Source organism: Antennarius striatus, chromosome 10, assembly GCF_040054535.1.
Source record: "Antennarius striatus isolate MH-2024 chromosome 10, ASM4005453v1, whole genome shotgun sequence".
NCBI lineage: Eukaryota > Metazoa > Chordata > Actinopteri > Lophiiformes > Antennariidae > Antennarius > Antennarius striatus.
Genome location: NC_090785.1, coordinates 6,774,824 through 6,798,817, shown reverse-complemented (window position 1 = coordinate 6,798,817; position 23,994 = coordinate 6,774,824). Strand labels below are relative to the sequence as shown.

Below are 23,994 nucleotides of genomic sequence, written 5' to 3'. Positions count from 1 at the left end.
AGATACACAAGAGAGTCTCATGTTATGAACAAGAATCCATAAAAACATGCATATCTATCTTTTCTTGTCAAGGCACTTTTAACCTGACACTAAATGTTGCCAATGAGCAGTGGTACTGTTGGCGGGGGGGTGGGGGGGGTGTCCATTCTGTAGACTTCATTTAGCAGAAAACCATGTTTCATTTGATGGAATAGCTGACATTATTTATATAAAGAAAACTAAGTTGGAAAATAAGGAAAGAAAAAAGCAAACTATGACAACAAGAGTTCTCCATTTTTGTCTCTCTGTTAGGCTTCTTGAGTACTCCTGGGAATTTCAGTGTCTTGTTATTCTGATGACAGAACATCAATTACAAATGCATATCTCCTTTTCTTATCTGTTGGTTGCAGATGAGTTCTTTCAGCTCGACAGATTGAGATGTGGTGTTACAGATTAAAATCGCCTCAGCAAAGAGGGAACTGTTTGAACAGTAGCATTATTTAAAGCATTATGTGGCTGGCAACAACAGTGCAGACAACAAAGAACAACACAGTAGAAGCTGCATTGCGAAAGGCAGCTGAGAACTACAATTATACCTCCCTAGTTTAACATGATTTTACAAAGAGATAAAGTAAATGAGATGTTGAGAGGGGTGTAGGGACATATGTCTCATCTGTAAATACCCCATAAATAAAAAAATAACTCCAGAAAACGGAGACAATATAGGTATATTTATTTAAAAGGATAAGGTAGTGGCACCACTTACACTGTTGGTATACTGTATGTACATTTCAGTATACTACATTAGCAGAAGAGAAGCTTTGTTTAACCTTGAGGTGAAATAAATGAAGACAAGGCACAAGTAACACATAAACAGAAAAGATTTTTTTAGAGCAGATTTCTTTCTAATACTTTCTCCCAAACTATCTTTAACAGGACCAAATAGCAAAGATACTGAGTTTGCAGATTAACAAAGAGCTTTTGATAGCTGTAAAAATGACCACTGCCACTTAGGTGAGAATACAAATGCTTCCGTGTCAATTAGTCTGACAAATTCTAGTGAACCATCTTTAAGATTGCTTAATAATCTTCTGCAATACACTCCTTTAGCCTTACTGGTGGTATGGGGTATTTGTCAAAGGAAGAATTTTAAGCTACACTGACCCAGACAGTACTCGCCCTTATCAGACCCTGCCCAACATGCGGGCGATCCACCAATTGCATGGCATGACAATCTGACAGATGACCCGACCTCCTTGGTAGTAGTAAGGCCAGGGGTTGAAGCCACCCAGGGGCTCGTGGTATCGGCGGCAGTAGCGGTAACCACGGCGACAGTACTGGCAGCAATAGCCGTTGTTATCCAGACGGTTATCCAGCTCGATTCCAACTTCTGTCTGCAGAGGACACAAGAACGGTCAAGTTTACAATAAAACACATGACAAATGCCAGTCCTCCTCCTGAAGGCAAGGGCAGGAGAGGAGGAGGAGGAGGAGGAGGAGGAGGAGGAGGAGGAGGAGGGGGATCGCTTGAATTGATGAGCCTGCTTTGCTTGTAGGTCAGCAGAATTTATGTAAAAACCAAACATGAGTGAAAAGATCACAATTGATGTCTGTGTAAATGCAAAGTTGTGCTGTGCTTGATGGCTGTGACAAAGAGATCAAGATAGACGTGGGTGGGGGTTTATTTAAGGTCCATGAGCATAAAACATAACACAACACCCTTGACCTTTCTATTATACTAGAAGAATGGACCGTCTGCTCTTAATTCAGTATTTACAGCCTGTACAGTGGCACTATCTCTAATCAAAAGGACACTAACATAGATACAGTAGTTAGCCATATGTTACACTTTGTCTTTCATATCTGACTTCTTAACTTCCTCGACTGATGCCAACAGTCTGCACAAAAATGGCTGCTTCTCCTCCAGTATTCAAATTCAAGCACTCCATGTCTCGGCGCCCTCCCCCTGACCTTGACTTTAAGTGCATGGCACATTCCTAAAGCAATTAGCAGAGTAATGATCGCCTAACAAGGATTCTTTCATTTGCTCTTGCTGGCTGCCTCTGAATTTATAGAGGGGCCAAATGAAACCCAAACTAAAGGTAAATTGGGTAGAATTAATGGCCCTTGGATTTTTCCATTGTGCTGGTTGGTTCATGCCCTCATAGACTCGTGGGGCTGAGTGTCATGCCTTTGATCAAGAGCAACTCTAAATGGGCTTTTGAGAGGGGCCACTTAACTCACCATGCAAGTCAAAGCAGCAACTGCCCTCAGTATGTATTTGACCACATTTCAATCTCTTTAAGTAAATGAATCCCCAGAGACAATCTGGCGCTGCCTTGCAAAGCTGCTTGGATCCAAGAGTCAGTGATTTCACATTTAGAACTAACCAACATAATTCTTACAACGCGCTCACAGTGACTCAGCTACATGCAATAGTGCAGAACAGAACACATCCTGTTCTGGGAGTAGATAATGTGTGGGAATTGTTTAATAGGACAGGACCGGCAGGAACAACTTCCAGTCCCTTACTACATTAAATATGGGAATAAGGGGTTGTCTCACAACACACACACACGCACACGCACACACACACACACACACACACACACACACACACACACACACACACACACACACACACACACACACACACACACACACACAGTTTTTTTTTGCTACAGCAGCTCGCAGACGAAAATCATGTACAAGGGAGTCACCATAAGCTCGAAGCATAAAACAGTACTCCATGCATTTGATGCAAGATATGATAAATTGTGTAAAATTACACACTCGTGAGACATACTTAAAACACATAGCAAGGCTGTGACAGATGATATCTAGTATAGCTGGGCTTGATTTATTACTATGACAAGCATAGGTAGGCAATGATTTATTGTTTCAGTCAACTTTCAGGTCATCAGCTTCCAGGCAATAATCTGTTATGGAAACAACATGAATGCTGTCAATGAACCAATGATAATCTTATCTGCTCCTTGCAGCCCGTACTGGAATGTTAAGAAATCCAGAGCTCCTGCTCAGAAAATGAAGATTTTATTCAAATGATTCCAAGTTTATCAAAACAAACACCCAATAGGCAGCATTGTACCTTAAAGTCAATTAATCAGAGCTATCCTTTTAAAACGGAGGGCACATATTAATCACTGTGGCTTTGAGTTCCGTCTCTAGTGGGATGCTGCTGTGATAAGACTGGTTCACCTTGGGAAATCTGAGCTAGTCACTCAAAAACAAGCATTAATGAAGAGTAAAAGCCATTACCCCTTGCTGCATCTGATTTCATCACAGACACACACACACACACACACACACACACACACACACACACACACACACACACACACACACACACACACACACACACACACACACTGGATATGAATGAGTCTGCAGAGTAGAAAACTGTCAGTCATTCAATAAGATGTAATGAATCAAAGCACGACTCCTCTAATCTCCACACTTGTTGGTGTTATTTCACACACACTGATCACTGCTCTTCATGAGCTTGAAGCACATGCCTGGATGTGTTATTAAATCTCATAGCAGAGCTCATCACATTCACACTGGGATCAAAACAGTGGAGATAACATTTATGTTTTATAACCTACTCTGTATTCAGAAGATTTTTTTTTTGCGCAGGACAGTGCAACATATGATAATCCCTCATTGTTCGTCCTGATCACAGATTTTGATATTACTGTACTCTACCGTCAGGTGGAATGACTATGAAATCGGATATAATTGAATAAAGCAATATTCATGCACGTCAGTAAACTCTTTCGGTTTACCAGTGTGATAAGGAGCTTTAGGTTTACTGTAGAGATTTCTCTAGAGGCATAAAAACCTCCTGCACTCAAGGATTTGGATTCCATTAGCTTGCTGAGCAGTCATCCACCATGACCATCGATGGTGCTCCAGAGATCTTTAAGGCTTGTCAAAATTTGACATACAATACAAAAAACCAAAAACCCAAAACAACAACATCAAATACGTTTATATGTGTGTGCGTGTGAGGTCAATTCACATGAGAAGCCCATCTTTACTATATGGGTCAAGGACGGTGGCACTGTTCCTATCGCCTTGTCAGATGACAGTTATTTAGGTTGGAAACTCAAGGGCCACCTTTGATACGCTCTGGTATGGCAGCTGTGGCAAAGGTCAGTTTCATATATATATATCTGTCAGCCTGTGTCACAGGGACTCAAACAATTACTTCATTTTTACAGACATGGAAGAACGCCGCACTGAAATTCAGACTTGTGTAAAGCAGAAGGAGTGAATTAATGCTTTTTATGTGCGTGGCTCGGTGTGTCTGAGTATGATAGATGAAAGGCTGTAGGTAGAAAGAGAAATAGTGTGAGTAGCAGACTATGTGTGTGTGTGTGTGTGTGTCTGGTGGATTGCTGACTGACTGCACATTTACATGAGTTCTGAATGAAGCATAAAAAAAAAGGTTTGGCTAACACGTTGGTTATCCCACTGGAATGAGCGAGAGTTCAGACTCCCAATTACAGACTGCTGCCTGGCCTCTGCTTGGCCACAAAGGCCTTTGTTATCGCCGGACCCACAAACAGAGCCTGTGTGCTGCTGGAATGGATTGTAGTGGTATACATAGCGCAGCTGATAAATTGTAGAATGCTTCAAAAGAAAAGCCAAGTTTTTCATCCCCTGGTATGTTTTAATTGCATAGCAATCGCATCTCTTGCCACAGACGATGAGGAAGACGCCGTTGAAGCTGATGCGAAATTGAAGAGCCTAGCAGGAGGTGTTTCTGGGATGGACCTGATAAATGCCAACATGCACAGGAGGTCTCATTTCGCTGAAAATGTCCCCACCATTTCCTACAGCTTTGAATAGGTGATGAAGCCGTAGCCCATCTTTGGTGGCTACTCATCTGTTTTAAGTGTTGACCGTGTGTGTGCATGACTGTCTTGTCACCTTTCACATGTACCTGTGATTACCTGGTGTGCATCTACTCTGTTATTGGGATCAGTATACATCTAAGTACTGCTTTATGATTCCCTCAACAACGCAGGATAATTACCAAATAGTACTGAGTTGTTTACTTAAGTAGACCAAAATATTCAATTTATTCATCCCATTTGATTTGTGTGTTTTGATAATGAATATGTTTTTACGACACTGTGACTTACTCATGCAGCAGTGAGTGACCTTGGGGAGCCTCGGAAAGAAGAAGGAGAAGAAGGGCGCCAGTGGGTGCTTTAAGGCACAAGTTGCTGGCTTTGAAAGCCTGGATATTCCTCTCAATTAATGGAGAGACATTAGGGGAGTCTTCAATGAACTCTCCTTATTTAAACAGATATATAGAGCAATTGCTTTGCCCTCCAGTGCACAAAGTCAGTTTTAACATCAATTAGTGAGCAATTTATATGCAGAAAAACTCCAAGCTGAGTTGAAGCTGACAGGAGTTGCTTTACAGTATTTTTGTGGTGTGGTCGCTGTTTGATGCATGGGAGGCCCACTTACATAGTCGTTTACTGGAACGTGCTCCAGGACGTCTCGGGTGAAACGCTGGACTGTAACTTCTGTGTCAGGTGCATCCACATTACCCACCTCAGTATCTGAATTCATAGTGAACAAAGGGAGATTGTTCTATTATTTTAGATTTAAGTTTTTCTAATTTTTGATGCTCCTGGATTACATTTTCTGCATGCACAAACTGATTTGATGTTATTTACTTCAGAAGAGCGGACTGGTGTGCCCACATCCACTAGCAATGCAGGTGCACAATAGCAATGAGAAATAATTTGTAGTCTCTCTGATGACAAGGGAAATTTACTAACATTCAACAGAAATATGGTGGAATTCATCATCATCTTTTTAATGTGGCTGTCAAACTGTAGTGCTGCTTCAGTTGTTGTTGTTGTTACAATAAAGCTAATTTTCATAAGATACTAATTGTTCAAACCTGCATCCTTTTGAGAAATATCCTGTCAAAAAATCACATCACCAGATGATAAGAAGTCATAGAACATAAAGTAAGTTCTTACTAATTGCTACACTGCTGAGGGAAATATCACTCTCTGTATAACTTTCATCTGATTGTTAGAGTTATATTTTGTTTGTGACTTTTATTACTCTGATTTGATAAACAGTCTGTCGGGATGCTCTCGTGAATTTCCCTTATTTGAAAGTCATATTGCTTTATTTTTGTAGTGTATGGAATGGATTTACAATTGTTGTATATGTGTTGCATCTACACAGATACTGATGTGTGGTAAAATAAAAAAAAAGAAATAACAAATATGAAAAACTATTTCAACAACTGAAGTAAGTTTTACTTCAGGGCTGACTTTATAGATAATTTATATTTTTCGCAGCACAGAATATGATGTGATCATTATATAAAATGGGCCTAGTTCAAGAAGCCAAAAATGTTACAACATTTTTATCTACAAGTGATAAAAATCCAATAACAGCTCTTACGCATTATGAGAATTTGTATGTCAGCTACTTTAACTAATTTAACTGATACAAACATCCTACGTACTTTTACTTAGATAGGATTTTGACTGCCAGTGAATTTAAATGCATCTCCACTAGTCTTCCTCCTATCCAAATACACAGAGTGTAGCCCAGGCTGGTAGTCTGTCTGGCTCTTGGACATACATATGGCTGCTAGGAATGCCCTCCAGCAGGAGAGTTAATAGCCTGTGTTTAGAGGCAGCGATGCCCCTTGCTCTCACCACCCGGAAGGGAAGGATGGATCCAGTGAATGGGCAGCTCCTGGCAAATCTCCCAGATCTTGGAACCAAAGAGGAATTCCGAATTAACGATAGGCTCCTCGGCTGGAACCCACACTTGGGACTCATCCACCTTCATATCCGTGGCCTCTGTCTCATCCACCTGCTCGAAAACACCACACAAACGGCAGACACACACAGACACATACATTCACCATGTCAAAGCTTACGAATATGTTAAAGTCCAGCTAAAAGTGTTGTCCTGCATTTGCACTCCTCTTCATCACAAAGCACCTCCAGCCTCAACGTTTTATCTATCACCTTTCTGTCCGCTGAGAGGGCTGCAACTTCCTGACTCCTGACTCCCACTATCCTGACACCCTCCTCTTTCTCCCTCACCCTCTTCTCAAGCCTCCGGCATGCTCTTTCTATTATACATCATTGAAATTCACAGACAGTGATGATTTGACTTCTAAATGACTTTAGAAGTGGTCTTCATTACTCTGAGTGTGGCTGCAATATCGTTTAATGTGACAGACACAATAAAGCTTTGCACGCTCCCACCCCCTTATACCACCACCACAATGCTTCGCTTGTCACCCAGCACTATCAGTGGGCTTAATTTGTTGATACTGTAGTTCATGAGCTGTAAAGTAAACTATTATTGCTTAATGATAGAGATTACTTGTCAGTGTTTTGTAATAGAGACATATGAGGAGGATTTAGCTATGCTCTCCTCTAACAGTAGAGATATTTATTTTCTTCATGTATATGTAAATACACACACAAATAAACCCCTCTTCCCATTCCCTTGTTAATTAGCAGCCCAGAACAGAAAAACAGTTCACTTGACAAATGTTTTTACAAGGTGATTTTCTCCCAGTATAAAGCTTAATTGCACATTAGTTAAGCTTGACGTAGAGTCCTAGGGCTATAGAAGGTGCAGGAATCATTTATTATGGGTTGCGCCCCCTCTCTCATGTGCACCCCTGTCACTCTTGCTTGAATTAGAATATCAGCTTCCGTGCTGGTTCTTCTTTGTCATCTCGCAACACATTTAAAACCTGCAGAGAAGGGAAACAAAACTTTAACACATTCTGTCACAAAAATTGTGTTGTGGGATGGAGGCGTCCTTCTCAAGCTTTTGACATATTTCCCCCACACTTTTGAACGCGGGTGGGTCAGGAAACTAATGATGACTCAGAGGATTGGTGTAGCGAGGTTGTGTTGGCCCTGACGAAAGGTTCGGTCTGGAATTGAGCTAGAGCGCGAGCAGTTCCTGTGGCTGCAGAAATTAAAATCAAACTGGAGAAACACAAACAGCACTCTCTAATTGGACCTCTTAACCGCTGAAGCCAAGTGAGTCTTCTCTGGAAATTAAATGGAGGTCACGACAGGGGGCTCACAACATGACTTTGACTTCACAGTTGAGAAACAACTCCAATAACTAGTAAGAGGGAGCCTGAGGGGAGTGTTAAAGGTCATAATTTTAACATGGGGCAGGGATTTCTAAATGCCAGTCGACACGCACAAAGACAACATGATTGCAGTCTTCTGGTTTACACACACACTTTTTAGAGACTTTTCCATTTTGCCATTGACAAATGGTATATTATTAGATCACAAGCGACTTTTTTTTTGACCAAGTATTGGACCTTCTGAATGATGATAATTTGTTTTGTGCAGCTTGGTCCTGGTATATGTATTCTTTCCGCCTGCAGTGCACAACCTAATCATACACCACTTGTGCTTTAATTAATGAATTTAATTTGCCTGCCACTGAATCCCAATGGGGGAAACACAAGGTTTATAGTGGTGCTATGTTTGCCAGACACCAACAAAGATTTTTTTTTTCTTTTACAATACCCAAGAGTGTTCACATGTGCACAACAAAGGCAAGGGTGATAATATTATGTAGTCAACCAGGATATGAATTTAATTTGAACTTTGACATGCAAATTCACACCACTGACAAATAGCACACTGTCTTGACGATGCTGATGCTGACCTTTGAGGGAATTTCTTGGGAATCGGAAAAGAGGAAGCTTGTAGTCGAGGAAGTGCTCTGCGAAATTGGGCTAGCAGTTACTTGGTTGAGCATATGCATTTTTTGAACGAACTGTGTGAGCAGGTCGTTCATGTTACCTATGTTGGGTATGAACAGAAAAAAGCTGAGGTAATTAGGGGTTAGCTCACCAAATTCACAGTTTCACTAAATAACTAGTTGCTACTATTTGACTTTGACAAACATGAATTCTATCATGAGTCTGTATGGTGTGACCAAACCGTCTGAGTCACCGGTCAATTTCTTATTGTGCAGATTATGCAGATATGAATGAATGAATGAATGAATGCTTTATTTCGAACATGCGCGCAGAATAACAACAAAAATGAAGACAACAATAATACTAATGACACACAAAACATGCTCAAAAAGGAGTAGGAAGAAGCATAAGCTTATAGAATCCTACCCCTTCTTCACTTCTCCATTGACATTAATTCCCCAAGTACAAAAAAAATAAACAAATGAAGTACTAAACATATATACAAGACAATAAACAGAAAAATAAGTTACAAATTGAATTGATAGAAAACACCCACTTATTAGACCCCTTCCCTCCCTCTCCCTGTACCCAGTGAAAACCATTTGCTTAGATAAATATGAGACAAAACAAACTGTATACTGTATACTGTGTGCTTGCGGCAGATTTGTGTAATCATATCCTTCGCTGGGATGTTGTGCTTCAGTACTCTGTTTTTTAGGCCTGCAGTTGTCTGAGTGGGAGGTTTTTGAGGTGAGCTTTTGTCATCCATATTAAGTGGCTGTTTAATGGAGCAAGAAGCATCCTTTGACAATGTTAAGGGGTGTGAAGGAGGCAGGTGGTGGTTTCTGTGTCAGACTGGGAGAACCAGAATGAAGCTGAGGGATTACTCCTTAGACCTTTCATTGAGAAAATAAATTGAAAAAGGAAGGAAAAATCCTGGCAAATAATTCATGTTTGTCACCTAGTTCTCCCTCGCAGGGGCTGCATTGCCTTATCAGCTGCTTGCAGTTTTTCCACCGTTTTTGCCATTGTTTTTAGCCTGACTCGAAAGCCTGCCACATCTGCTCTGAGCCCTCTCTGCTAAAAGCCTGCAGCTGGTTAAACTAGGAACCATTAGCGGTTGGCTTTAACCCCTGTGAGCTTCATTTGTGTCACAGCGTGAGGGGAAACCAGTGCTGATCTTCCCTGGGGTCATGCGTGGGAGGATTTTCACACTGTCTGATGTGAGGACGGACCTTGGTGAGGTCAAGTCAAGGTTGCTGGTTATTACCTAAACATAACCCCCTTGATATTTACTGTATTAGGCCATTGCTACTGTCCTTTGACTGACTAATCATTTTTGGTGAATTTCTCCTTTTATCCTGAATTCTTGGTCCCTGTGGCCCAGGAGCTGTTCCTTTATCCTTGCACTTGTGAGCATGAGTGGAACCCCTGACAGACGGGGGTGGGGGGTGGGGGGGGGGGGGCTGCTCCTTGGATGCAGCTTAGGAATCAATGACTATAGAGTTTGGACTGTCTGTTCTCTAATGCAGTTAATGACATTCAAATCTTGCGTCTACAATTTGTAAATACTTAACTTGTGCTACAATTTTTAATTGACTTTTTTTTGTCTTCAAATTTATCTAATAAAGGGTAATTTTATGAATAATATTGTCCAACATCTGTTTTTTTACGTTCCGGGGTCATAGCAGTTGTGTTTCTAATATCATATCTGCCATTCTTGCATTAAAAAAATATCCTCTGCAGCTGTATTCAGTGGTGTGACTGCAGCGGGTAAAGTAATGATGGAAATAAACCATCCTACGCTTATCTGGGTTCTTGCCAAGAATTTGATGAGAAGATCAAACCCACTCTATTGTTTATCAACAGATGATGGCCTTATGCACAGCTCTAATTTAATTCATCTTCCAGAGGGCGGGAACATTGTGCCAGCAGAAACATAAAAGTTCCGGCGCAGACTAGAAATGTCTGGATCATCTTCATCATTTTAGTTCAGTCATGATTACAAATTTGTTGACCTTTGAAACAGGTTTTGCAAGGTGACTTCAGTCTCTTTAAGGAACCAGTCATTCTGAATTTCTAGTTCCAAAATAGGTTATTTGCATCCTGTGTCTAACATGGAGTCAGAGTATATTAAGGTTCCACTATTTTCATGAGATATTGCTGTGTGTTTTGTGTCCCGGCTATCAGATCTGGACCACCTGTGGACTACAAGTCATCCCTGTATTGAGGCCATGCATAAGTGGGTTGCGCTGCTCATCACTGGGCCAGACCTATTTAACTAGAAAGATGGTGTATTGGGCACACAAGGAAGTTAATGTGCCTCTGTAGAATCACAGCTAAAAAAAAAAAAATGAATGGAATGAAAATAGGCATGGTGGTGCATTGGGTAGCTTTGTCAACTCACAGCAAGAAGGTTCCGGGTTTGTTTTCAATGCGGAATTTCTATGTTCTCCCCATGTCTGGGTGGGTTCTGTCTGGGTTCTCTGGCTTTCTACTATCTCCACAAACATGCAGCTTAGGTGAATTAGTCACACCAAATTGACTGTAGGTGTGAGTGTGTGTGTAAGGGGTTGTTTGTCTTTCATGTGGCCCTGCAGTGTGCTGGCGATGCGTCCATTTTCTACACCGTCTCCTGCCCACAGCCAGCTGGGATAGGTTCCAGCAACATCTGTGACCCACAAGTAGAAAAGTGGCCAAAGACAAGACGATTACGTAGATGAGACAATTACGGTTATCTCGGCTTCAAGAAAATGAATGGATGGATGAATATAGATTAGATAAATTAATAATATTGTACAGATTGTGATTTGAGGTGATTACAGATAGCATTTATTGAGTTTTCAGCAGTAAATGAGACTGAACTGTTTTCCACTGTTTTAAGTGTTTAGTTTAAGCCAAGCTGATGGTGGCGGCATTAAATTACCATAAAGGAATAAGAGTGGAATTCAATACACTCAATACACTCTCATCCCCCAATTTGTCAAATAGTGCAGCTCGGTCAGAGGCCATAAGTCTCAAACAGAGAAGCTTAGTCAACCTTCAACTTCAAAATAAAGCCTGTAGACTAGCATTTGTCATATTATAAAATTTGGTCCCAATTTTCCTCTATGTCCTGGGTTCGCTCCCACTCAATCCACTCATTCCAGTCACCTGTGTTGCTGCAACCACCTGGTTCCCATTTCTAATCGGGCTCCACCTACTTAAACTCAGCTCAGACCTCAGTTTGCTGCCAGATTGTCACCAGCCTGTTTTGAGATTTTGGTTTTTTCCTATGTTTTGCCTGTTCTTCAGAAACCTGTTGTAGCAATTTTTGTTGATTAAATTACGAATGGGGACTTCTCCTCCGGCGTTCTGCATGTGGGTCCTAACCTCACCCATAAAATCCCTTTGGCTTGTCCTGTTAGTGTCATCCTTTTTCCATTTTACATGAACACTCATTTGTTTGGCAAAGTTTTTTACACCAGATTCCGGCCGCAACCCTCTGCATTTATCCAGGCTTGAGATCAGCCTTCAGTTGACAGTGGCCGGTGCCCCCGCAGGGCTGCAGGTGCCGGGGATTGAACCCTGGGCAGCATACATGAAGCATGCACTCTAGCACTGAGCTAGATATTTCAGTTTATTTTAGCTTAAATATTAAAAAAAAAAACTTTGCCATGATATTGTAATTTTTTGAAAAGCACTGGCAGAGCTGTAAAACCCTGGCATTCCAATTGACCAATTCCTTATCCTTTTCATCCACACTCTGCTTCAGCTTCTCCCATGGTGGTCAGACTGAACTGCGTCTTTATGATAGCCTGATTATTTTTGGATATAATGAACTATAATCAACTATTGAGTAGAATGGGGTTGCGGAAAAGATTTAAATACTATAAAGACATAAACTTAGAAATGAACACGTCAATACGTATCATTAGTTATGCAAATAACATAACACAAGTTAAAAACCTGTGATTTAACTGGGCTTAACATAATAAATATGAAATACATGTATATATACTGCAGCTATGCTGAAAATTATGCACATAGCTACTGTATGTACTCTAGTCTTGGTTGTCAAAATGACGGCTTTCACAACTAATAAAAGTCTTTGTCGGTTTCGCGGCTTTAGAAGATTCACTTTGGAGCTGTGAATTAACTCTATTAGGTGCCACAGTGCATGCAAGAAGATGGAAATGGCACAGGCATATGGTGGTGCCTTGGCAATTAGCATGTGTTAAAGTAGATCAGACATTATGAGTATGAGAGGGAAAAAACAAAATGTTTGGTTTTTGGGCATAACAGCTTGTGTTCTTAAAGTTAAAACTGTCTGGGCTTTGCTTAGGCCGACAATTGGCTTATGCTGTTTTCAAAACGAAGCCGTGAGTGGTGAGCGTCAGATATTTGCCAGCTACTGTACTTTTTCCCAGCTACAATGTGAAATGTAAATGAGAGCATGCAAGTGGAAGAGACATTTGAGAGAAGGATTTTCTCTTTGAACATACAGCCCACTCAGTGAATTGCACTGTGACATTGAAAAATTGGGAATTTTGATTGATTGAATCTCCTCCATTCCTTTTGCAGGAGTTCACACACAACTAAGGGGAAGAAAATGAGATGCTCATACTCAAGGGGAAGGATCCTTGTGAATTTTATGAAGAAATAATCTTTTAAAAATACTATTTTAATACCGTACCTCTTTCTAAGACCTCTCCCGTACCCTTCCTCCTTCAGGCTATTTGGATAGAGCCTTTAGAGGAGATGATTAAAAATTAATATTGGCTCAAGATTGACGGAAAACACATTTGATGTGAGCCACAAAGGCGATGGGTTTGTGGGCAGTTTTCTGACAGTTTCACAAGCACCGCAAACCCCAGTTAATTCTTTAGTGGAAGGGGTAGGGGGGGAGATAGGATGAGATGGACAGACAGAGGATTTGTGTGGTGTTCACACAACTCTGGTTATCTCCCTAGAATATGCATGACAGCCTCTGTAGGACTACGGAGAGCCTGAACTACAGACAACTGAGGGAGGATGCATACCAGTAACTCTGTCTCTTCAGCCTCCACCTTTGCCACTGGTGGTAGTTTCCTAGTTTGAGTCCTGATGTAGCACCTCTGATGTTCGGCAAACCGGATTCCAGTGATTCCCTTTGAAAAAAAAAAGCAAAAGGAAAGGACACTCAGAAATTCAGATATATGTATCTTTCATTCGCTCTCTGTGATGTGAATATCTCATAAGCAATGGAGCAATCATTTTAAAACATATGTTTAAGGTTTCCGCTAATAATCAAAGCATTTAAAGAATCTAAGTGAAAATCTTATGTGTGAGAAGAGATATTTTGATCTCTTCCTTTCAGCGTGGTTTCAACCTGATGGCAGCTTGGCCTTTGCAACACATCTCTTGCTTTCAAGCTGAATAGGAGGAAAAAAAGAAGGTGGCATTCCATTGTGACTCCATAATACCTTACAGAAGGATATAGCTCACATGAGAACCAGTGACATTGTTGAGAATGAAGTGTTTTCTACAGAGATTGCCCCTATTGAATTAGAAAGTCAGAGGTCCCTGTCATTCTGTTAATCTGCACAGTCAAGTGTGGAGTCACTCTCTTCAGCTCCACTGATGATCCTCTAGCATGTGGACTGCTCCATTCAGTTGGACACACAGCCTCAATAGGCATGAAAGATCTGTTAATTTTCTCTCGCCGTTATTCTATGTTAATCTAACATATTCAGCCGCAGTAACTCTGTAAGACTTTCAGTAGATCAGATTGTATCCAATTTTCTTTCTGCAGAGCGGAGCTGCTCATTCAGCAGACTGTATTAGAACAGACGTCAGGATCTACATCTGGCACTGCTGCGTTAAAATTGTATCAACTGAAAATTGTATGAGCGGCAGCATGAAAATGGTACTTGATTCAATCTAAATTTAATTACAGTAACACAGTGATTGCTATGACGTCTCCTCTGGATCAGTCTACTTGACCATGTGGAGGCTGTTTCTACACGTTTGGAGGAGCTGTCACTCTGGAAAACAGATACCAGGCGAAACACGACAAGATACGAAGTGATGCCTGCTACAATCTACCGCATGCAATTTCGCCTGCATGGAAAAGGGTTAGGACAGATGCACAAAGCATAGTCTCACGCAAAAGCATAATATGTCAAGCTTTATTGTGATGAGTCTCAGTTTAATTTGGGTCCAATAAATTGTTGAACTGCAGCAGGAGAGGGTAATGTTGTGATGAGATACAATGATTACTGGGGTTGCTCAATCAGAAAATGAGGAATGGCATTTTACACTGGGATGAGAAATGGAAAAGTTATGTCATTTTAATAGACAATGTTACAGTATTCACTTATAACATCCATGTGCAAGATCATTCACGCCTATGCAAGAGAAAGCAAATATACGACCGCCTGCATCATTCAGCGCCTGTTAATGAAGAGCTTGAGTAATTTCACCCAGTGTTAGTTTTTGAAAGCCTTGATATTATCAGCATAATTTATTCAAGAGACATTTCTAAATCATTGACTATATAAGCCACAGTCACAATATCTGCAAAGTGGTTTTATAAGTAAGATGGAAAATACCTTTAATTTTTCAGTTTGTTTTATTTCATTCAAAACTGTAAAATTACATTATTTGTACATTTGAAACCACTGTTGTTAACGACAATAGTGACCAATTACACTTCTATTTTTTTAGACAGTTACTCCACTATTTCTACAGTATTATACTTCTTACAGTAAATAACTAATATAATGTGCAGATTATTATAGTAGGATTAATTTCCATTCTAAAAATCTGCATTTTTCTTTGTAATTTGAAAGTAAATTCTATTAGTCTCACATCTATGTATATCTTTACATTCAAACTCCAATTCTCAATGCAAATGTAGCTTTTTTTCTTTACACCAAACCTAATGTCTTTCTGAAAGATTATCCACAATAGTAGGTGTTCTGATGTAACAGAATTCCCCACAGATATATAACAGACATAAGGGTTGTTAACCATGTCATATGTTACAATGGTTTGCACAGTTGTTTTACAACAATAGGATTATGGGTTAGAAGAGTAAGGGAGTAGGATTAAATTATGTGAGTTGTTGTTTTGATATTCTGGAGAAATCTAAAAAAAATTTTTTTGTAAAAATTCTGTAAAAACGTTTTGCTGTAAAACTTTTAGATGCTGTTGCTTCTTTGCATTTGTTTGATTGATGCAAAATTTCCATTAGAAAAGTAAAGCGCTAAATGTATTTATGCACTAATTTGAATCCAGGTAATTCAAGTAAGCAGGTTATCTTTAACATCATTAGTATTATCCAAACACTTAATTCTTTATTATATAATCTAAAATATTCTTTACAGTTTTATGCGAATGTGATAAACATAGCTGAGTGAAACATGACTACATCTCTGCTGTTGTACAGCTAGAATAAATACACTAATTTGTGCTGTAAAACCAAAGCAGCTTTTTTGAACTACAACTTCATAACAATTTAAGGTCTTAAATATGCTTTTGCATCCTTGTCAAGAAAATGTATTATGAGTTTATTTTCAAGTCTAAAATGACCTGGACTGTTCTTTGTTTCTCTCAGTTTTTCTCCTCTTGATGGTCTGAATTCGTATAATATTGCCTGGAAACAATAATGGATTGATTTAGTATGTTTTCCTGGTACCATAATCCCTTCATTTTCCATTCCTCAAACAGCCTTGGGGTTTAATGAAGACTGTTCTAGTAGTGGGTTTGGTAAGTTCAATAACTTATAGCAACCCTTTTCCCAATTAAAATGTCTATTCTAACATCAGCGCACAATGTACCTCTTATTATCACCAATTGTACGCTACGGTTTTCATCTCTTCTCTCCCACACAATGAGGTTTTGATTACTCTGATCACTTACTTGTGTCTTAGTCCTTCAATGTGGAACACTGGATCAAACACATTTCCTCAGGGAAATGTGGAACAGGAAGTGGAACATACATGGATGTGCTTGTGATTATGTGGGATACACCCACCCACCAAAGTGTTCGCAAAACATCCTGGATTTTGAAAGCGAGCCAGAAAGACGATTGGTTGCAGAGGTAAAAGTTTTTTTGGTGCTGTGCATCGCTTCAGTATTTTATGTTAAAAAAAAGAAGAAGATTTTAACAAAAACAATAAAAACTCAATGCAGGTATTGGTTTTGGGATGAATTGTATCCTGTAACATTCAGCCTTGCAACCAAACATTTCACGGTAGATAATGGGGGAGAATGGAGAATAAAAGCACTCATTACCTTGTGGAGCAGCATGCTCCCCATTCCAGTGTGTAGCAGGTGTAACCTCCTGCACACTCAAGCATGAGTTGGGAATTAAAGGTAAGTTAATGAGTTGGTGGAGACAAAATTGTAGTTCAAATAGGTGTGAGAAATGAAATATGTAGATAGATGGACTTCTTAATTATGTTTGTCTCTGTGTCTCTTACTTTATCTTCCTCTCTTTGCTGCAACAGAGCAAAGCAACAGTTTGTGAAATTGTCAAGGAATATAATCACAAAATTTATGTACATGGACACAAATGTTAATTATTTTTGTAACTCTGACCAGAAATAAATCTTGTTCCTGCCTGATTCCTTTAATGAACTTATAATATCTGGGAAATATTCATAATTTAGTTGACATATTAAAAAACTTTTAATCAGTTGAAAGAACTGATGGCATATAATTTTTGGTATTTGACTCCATGAATACACATACAGATCTTATTTTATAATTTGGGCTGTGATACTGCGGTGGCGCTTGTGCATGTAGCACAGGAGTACACCTTCTGATTATATGGGCCCTTCTGATCCATGTGCACACCTCACTGAGCACAATTTCCATAAATTTGTTTCCCAGATGCTTCAGAAGCTTATCATGCTGATGGAGGAGCAGAAATAATGCTGCAGAAGGAAAATTATTTCAACAAAAAATCATTTCTGTCAACTTGCTGTTTAAGAAGGGACGCTATGTGAACAATACATTCTTTTGTAGAGCTGAAGAGGAGACACAATTATGGTGTCGAGCTTTTAACAGAAGAAAAGTGACTTTCAGAAATTTGCTTAACCTTGTACTTACATTTTTGAAGTCGTGCACCTCAAGAATCTCTTCGCTACCATTTCCCATTCTGAAGATCTCAATGCGGTGACTCGGGTCAATCTCCATCACACTGTCTGTCTCGACACCATCCAACACGGCTTTGTACCGATGGTCATAAACCTTCAATGACACAAAACAAGCTTCCAGAATAGAATAAAATGGATCATTGTGACAGTGTGTATTCTTTAGAGGTTCTATCATCATTACTTGAAAAAAATTGAGAAAGGTCAGCAAAAGATGTGCCTTCTGAAAATGATGGTCACAATTTTTCATCATCTAAGAACTTTGCGCTGAATATGAGAATAGCCTGCAGATCACTGGATAGTTGCTCACTTTTTCTTTTTTCAGAATTACTGTGTTGACAGCTGTTTCCGAAGTTGAAAAAAAGCTGTTGGAATTTTAAAGAATAGGAACATCCTTTTCTTGAACCAGACCCACAAGAAAAGCAACAAGAACAACAACAACAACCAAAAAACAAACTGATTTTACAGCAAAAAGAACTATTGAATCACACTCGACTCCAAATTTAATGAAAAACTTACATAACAGCAACAGCGGCTCAAATCGAAACAAAAGCAATTTGATCCATAAGTCACTTGGTTCTGGATGAAAACACAAATCAGTTGACAAGAACACAATGCCAGTTGTAAAAACTGTTGATTTCTTTTTTAGCCTCTTGGCAGTAACGCAAATTGTTGTGGCTCCTCTTTTCTTTCCTAACTCATGTTTTCCCTCATGTTTTAGCTCCTACCATTGAGGAAGTGTGAAGAGATCTAAATACACAAGAGGTGGAAGCAAAGAGAAATCTGCACTTCTTTGCTACAATACCAGACTCCTACCATTTTGATCTTGATGATGGTTGAGGAAACGATAGTATTTTATTTTTGAATAGTCAAATCATCTTTAATTAAATAATTAAAATCATTCAGTACACATTATTGTTTTGCCATAAGAAATGTTTTCCCTGACTTTTACGTCTGTGTGGTAATTCAGTAGGACTAATAATTCATCTACGGGCTGTTTGCAGACACTTTTAATGGAGGAGGAAAAGATGAAAAGCCAAAGACATGCCCATCATTAGCTTTGTTGAAAGTGACAGTTTCACCATCTACAAAAACCATCACTGCATCTGCATCTCTTGGTGTGTGACATGTGACGAAGTCTTTCCTCTTTTCCTTTTCTGTGCTTTTTTTTTGGGTCTCCTGGTGGCCTTAACAAAGGCCCAGTTGGGGTATCCACGTCTGTGCCTGCATGACGGTGGAGTGTAGTTTGTGTTTGAACGACCACGCTTCTGCCAAAACGGAAATATTTTTTCTGTTTTTTAGAGAAGAAGTTAGTATAATCACAGAACACCTAAACACACACCAAGACTTGAGAAACAGTCACCTTTTCACAAACCTAGATGCATTCAATGAACTGTTTTTGTATTTTCAATCTAGCATTCTTTCACATTTGTCTTTTTGGTGCAGAGCTGGTCGTCCACAGATGTTTTTTCAGTGAAAGTGATTAGCAGTTGACGAATGCAGTAAAAACTGAACCAAAACAAATAAAGTTGTTGACTGTAAAACCGAACCAACAAACTGTGAGATGCTAAAATGCTTCATGGCACTGAGGGGATGAAGAGTTGCATGATAATCATCTGTGGCTTTTGCCTCTGCAAGAAATCCTTCTAACATTAAATCAATTTATTAATATAGAAAATGAAACATCACAGCAGCTACATTTATCACAGGGTATCCGGAGAATAAAATGATAGCAGTTTAAACCAATGCATTTACAAACTCATATCAATGATAGTTATCAATTGTGCAACTAAAATATTTGGCTTGACAAGCTGTAGAGGTGAGAAATATTACTGTTATTATAATATTGATAGAAGGTGTGTGAAGTAATTAAATAAAGAGCTTTGGAATCTCCCAAACAGTAAATCCCTCTCTTCTTCTCGCCTTAGAGCAGAGATGTTTATCACATCTGTTGGTGCATGTACTGTTTTTCGGACATGTACAGATAGCTCTTAAAATTCCCTGCATGAAAAATGATTCATGCCCACCAGCTGAAAAGATGCTATTAATATTTATGTGAGGGTTGTGTTATGATGAGAAATATATTGCTGAGTTCATCTTCATCTGTCTCAGTAGCAAATCAGAGCTTTGCCAATGAGACAAATGATTAATGAATACACTGAGATGGGAGTCCATCAGGATTTATATCCCTCATCAGAAACATCTGAATGCCCTCTCAGGGTCTAACACAAAATTAGCTTCCACTTTATCCACTTTTCCATCATTAGTATTTAACATGTTTGCTTCTTGCTTATTCTCCGCATTAATTTAAATACAGTGTGTTACATATGGAAGTGACTCACAAGAGAGAACAGAGTGACAATAATCAAATAGGATATAATTCTTAATAGAAGAATAGTGTTAGAATTATTCTAGCTTATAAATCTCCTTTAACATGGGTTACAGTGGGATTGGCTACAAAGAGAAGAACTTGAAATCGTCACAAGAAACCAAATTAAGATGGACTTGAAATTTAAGTGTCGATTGAGCAGTTATGGATAAAATCAGAGCTATTAAACAATCTAAAAGTCTGTGTGGTGAATTAAAGTTTTATTAGAGGGCTTCTTTTATATTAACATAAAGGTGGAATGGGGGAATAGATTCTGGAGGTTTATTGATTTGTGCTAAAACACTGAATTACATTTTCAGCAGGCCATCACTTTTGATGAAAATCCAGCAGTGAGAATCTCCCCATCATCCCAGGTTGAAATAGATAATAATGTATTACAACAGTTTGACTTCAACTGGTTCAATATTCAAAGCTGCCGCTGTGTGCGATAATTGGCATTCTGAAAATAGAAATGAATAGCCTGCGTTTGGCCTTTAGATGCTTCACTACATTTAGAAACTTATGGTGTGATTCATTCTACAATAAGTGTGAGATTTTAGAACATAATGCAATATTTCTCCCTCATCGTAATGTTGATGATAATTTTAATGGGGTTTTGTTCTCATTTAATTTGGACATTTGTTAGAAAATATGCAATGGATGACTTGTTTCACATAATTCACTTCTCAAATGATAATCCGCACAATCTGTTAGTTTGCTGCAAAACATGAAAGAAAAAAACCCCAATACAATGCAGAAGGTTAGTTAGTTATCCATATGACACTAACAAAGATCAAAATAGACCAGCAGCAACCCATGGTACACCCTTCATCTACACAAGGGCTACGATGTGAATTCTACTGCATTTGAAACTCTTGAAAGCACTGTGCACATCAAAACTGCAGCAAAAAGATCAATTCCAAAACTCACCAAAAAGTAACAAAGTCCATTTGCCAAAACAACCTGAGACACTTGTCATTAGATGCAACTGTTGAAGTATGTGGTAATATAGATAAACCTGGCAGAAAAAGATTGTCTCTTCGAGGTACATGGGAACACATTTGATCCTTCTTTATTTGTATATTACATATATTAAAGAAGAATAAACAAATATTAACTTGAGTTTTTTGACATTTACAGTCAGAATGACTGGACCAACACTACCTGAAATAACACTACACCTCATTTTCCCAAGCTTTCAAAAACTGGGGTTAAATTTTTTGGAGGGATGGGGGGGATCAGTATACAAAGCTATAAAAACAACTTCATTTTTTTGATAAATGTTTCATCAAACAGTGCATACTCTATTTTCTTTGCACAGGAGGAAATGTTTCACCAGCTGTTAGCAGGATTGCATATAAACTACAAGGCAGACTTTCCTGAATGTTTGTGGGCATATTCTGGAGTGGATCCATTATCAAAGCATTTCCATACGGCAACAACTTGATGTTTTATTTAATACTATAAATATAGTTTTTTCTGATTCACTCTGTCGACTGGACTCATTGCCTTGCTGTACACACATTATCACCGCAAGACAATCAACAACATTTGTGATTAACATGACATCACAACCCTTTAAAATAATCCAAAACATAGATTTGTTTCTTTTGACATTGAGAGACAAACCAACACTAAAAAGCAATGGATGCGTGTCATCAGAACAAACCTCCCACATAACATTTAGCAAATGTTTCAACAATAGAAGGAAAAAGTGGAGAGACTAGAGACTATTGTCAGACACATTAATCCATATTTGGTGCTCTAGTGAGTATTTGTGGCAGCAGGAAGGCTTGTGTGGTTGAAATAAACTATGGTGTCGTTCATGGTAATGAAGCAACATGTCACCCAGTGCACAGTGAAGCTCATTAATGTGTTTTAAAGGAGCTCTATGAAAGACAAGAGGAAGATGCATCAAGCTGTGAAACACACACAAGGCTTGTTAGGAGATACTGTTCTTGACAGTAAGAAAAATATTTACTCTTAACCTAGTGTACTAAACTCTAAAAGGCTCTGTTATATATCAAATTGTCTTTTTTTTAACCTTCCCGAGGAGGTTAACTGATAAGTTCAGTTTGTTTGTCTGTTAGCAGGATTACAAAGAAGCTACAGAACAGATTTGGCATTTGGTGGGAGGGTTGGGAAGAAAACTTCTCAATATGGCGTGGATTCAGATAAAGGGGTGGATCCAGGAGTTGAAAGAAAGTTTTGATCATTGTAAGATGAGGCAGTTTTGACAGTCTGTTTCAGTTATGCTTAAATCAATTGATGGAACACCCTGAAATTGGGTGGAAGTGTGTGCATTGTCCCAAAGAAGAAAATGTTGAATTTTGAATTAGATCAGAATAAAAGGGTGGATCCATGATTTTCTTTCACTTTCTTTATCCTTGCCAAAACCCTGAGGCAGGCGCGGTGCCAGGATTCCTTCTTTGAGTCAGCCAAAATAATTTTGCGTGCTCTTTTTAATTACACAAGTTGTCTTCTTTTGATGGTTTCTAACCATTTCCCTAAAAAAACAAATGTCAGTCTCATTCTGACACCTTTGGATTCTGATTTTTTATCGTCACATTTTTCAGTGAAGTTTATATTTATTACAGCCATCACATGCAGGTATACTGTTCAAATAGTGTGAAAATTAAACAAACCATGTTTATATTTTGATGTGGCTTGTGCAGACTGATGCATTGATCCATCTGTGAACAAAGAAACCTCCTTATTTAAGTCAATTTGAGGATATGCCATCTGTTTTTTTTAACTGCTCGATGAGCTAGACTGACTTTTAACAAGAGACGGATGCAATGCTCTGTCAATCCATGAAGTAGTGGGGCAAGATACTCAGCTCTACCTCCCTTGTAGTTTACATTGTTATCTAGGTTCTTCTAATCATACACACAAAACAATTAGCAACTGCAACATGAAGTGACTCTGGTGACTATTTGTAGGCCTTTATTGATGTTGTGGTATAACAATGGATTACATTAGCGTCTACATTTTTTTTGCTCAAAAGTAGTCCTATCAGTGGACTGACAGTACCTAAAGGTGTCTTGAACACCTTGGAAAATGGCTTTTGTGATTGGTCCAGACTTTACACAAGGTACTACTAGCTTAATGAATTGATTCGCTGTGGCGACCCCTGAAGGGAAAAGCCGAAAGGAAAAGAAGAAGAAGAAGAAGACTACTAGCTTAATGAATGTTATATGTCACATTTTAAAGTTCACAAGAGGGGAAATAGTCTTCATCTTTGTTTTGTGTTTAATTACAAATTTAGATAATATAAAATAACGGCTCAGAGTTGTTGGAGAAAGACCATCTGTACCAGCTTGCCAATTAGGCCAACCCACATTTACTGTATTTCTTGCCTGGTGAAAATATAAAACTGCTCTCTAGTTTTGAAAGGACTCTGCCTCAAGATGATTTCGAAATTTAAAATGCAATACTTTCTCATTTCAGCTCTTAGTCTTCAACTCCTCCTGATGAGCATATCTTCCCCCTTTTTTATGTGAAATATCTGAGCATAAAATCTCTACTCTTAGCTTGCTTTCCAATAACTTGCATTTCAACAGCTAATAGAAACATTCAGAGTTAATGTCAACTGTAAATGTCAATCAATATCTGTAACAACTCCCTTGCTTCTTGTTTATACCAGAAACACGTCAATATGAGGAATTAAATAGTACAGTTGTATGTGGCTAAACTGGACACTGATGGAGGCTGGTTTGATGCCAGCAAAGTGTTAGTCTGCAGATGATTAGTTTGCAG

The 23,994-nt window shown here is 39.0% G+C and overlaps 1 protein-coding gene across 2 annotated transcripts in view; it reads right to left on the bottom strand.

The window, feature by feature from the left end:
- Positions 1 to 695: 695 nt before the first annotated feature.
- tnmd (tenomodulin) overlaps positions 696 to 23,994 on the bottom strand; it is a 47,346-nt gene continuing 24,047 nt past the window's right edge. The window contains exons 3-7 of one of the 2 annotated variants that reach the window (XM_068326502.1): positions 17,824 to 17,964; positions 13,767 to 13,874; positions 6,704 to 6,866; positions 5,484 to 5,578; positions 696 to 1,373 (exon numbers count right to left, since the gene is read on the bottom strand). In XM_068326502.1, coding sequence (XP_068182603.1) covers positions 1,164 to 1,373; positions 5,484 to 5,578; positions 6,704 to 6,866; positions 13,767 to 13,874; positions 17,824 to 17,964 — 717 coding nt within the window. In that variant the 3' untranslated portion in view covers positions 696 to 1,163. The remainder of the gene's footprint in view (positions 1,374 to 5,483; positions 5,579 to 6,703; positions 6,867 to 13,766; positions 13,875 to 17,823; positions 17,965 to 23,994) is intronic. The other variant, XM_068326503.1, reaches the window with a different exon arrangement.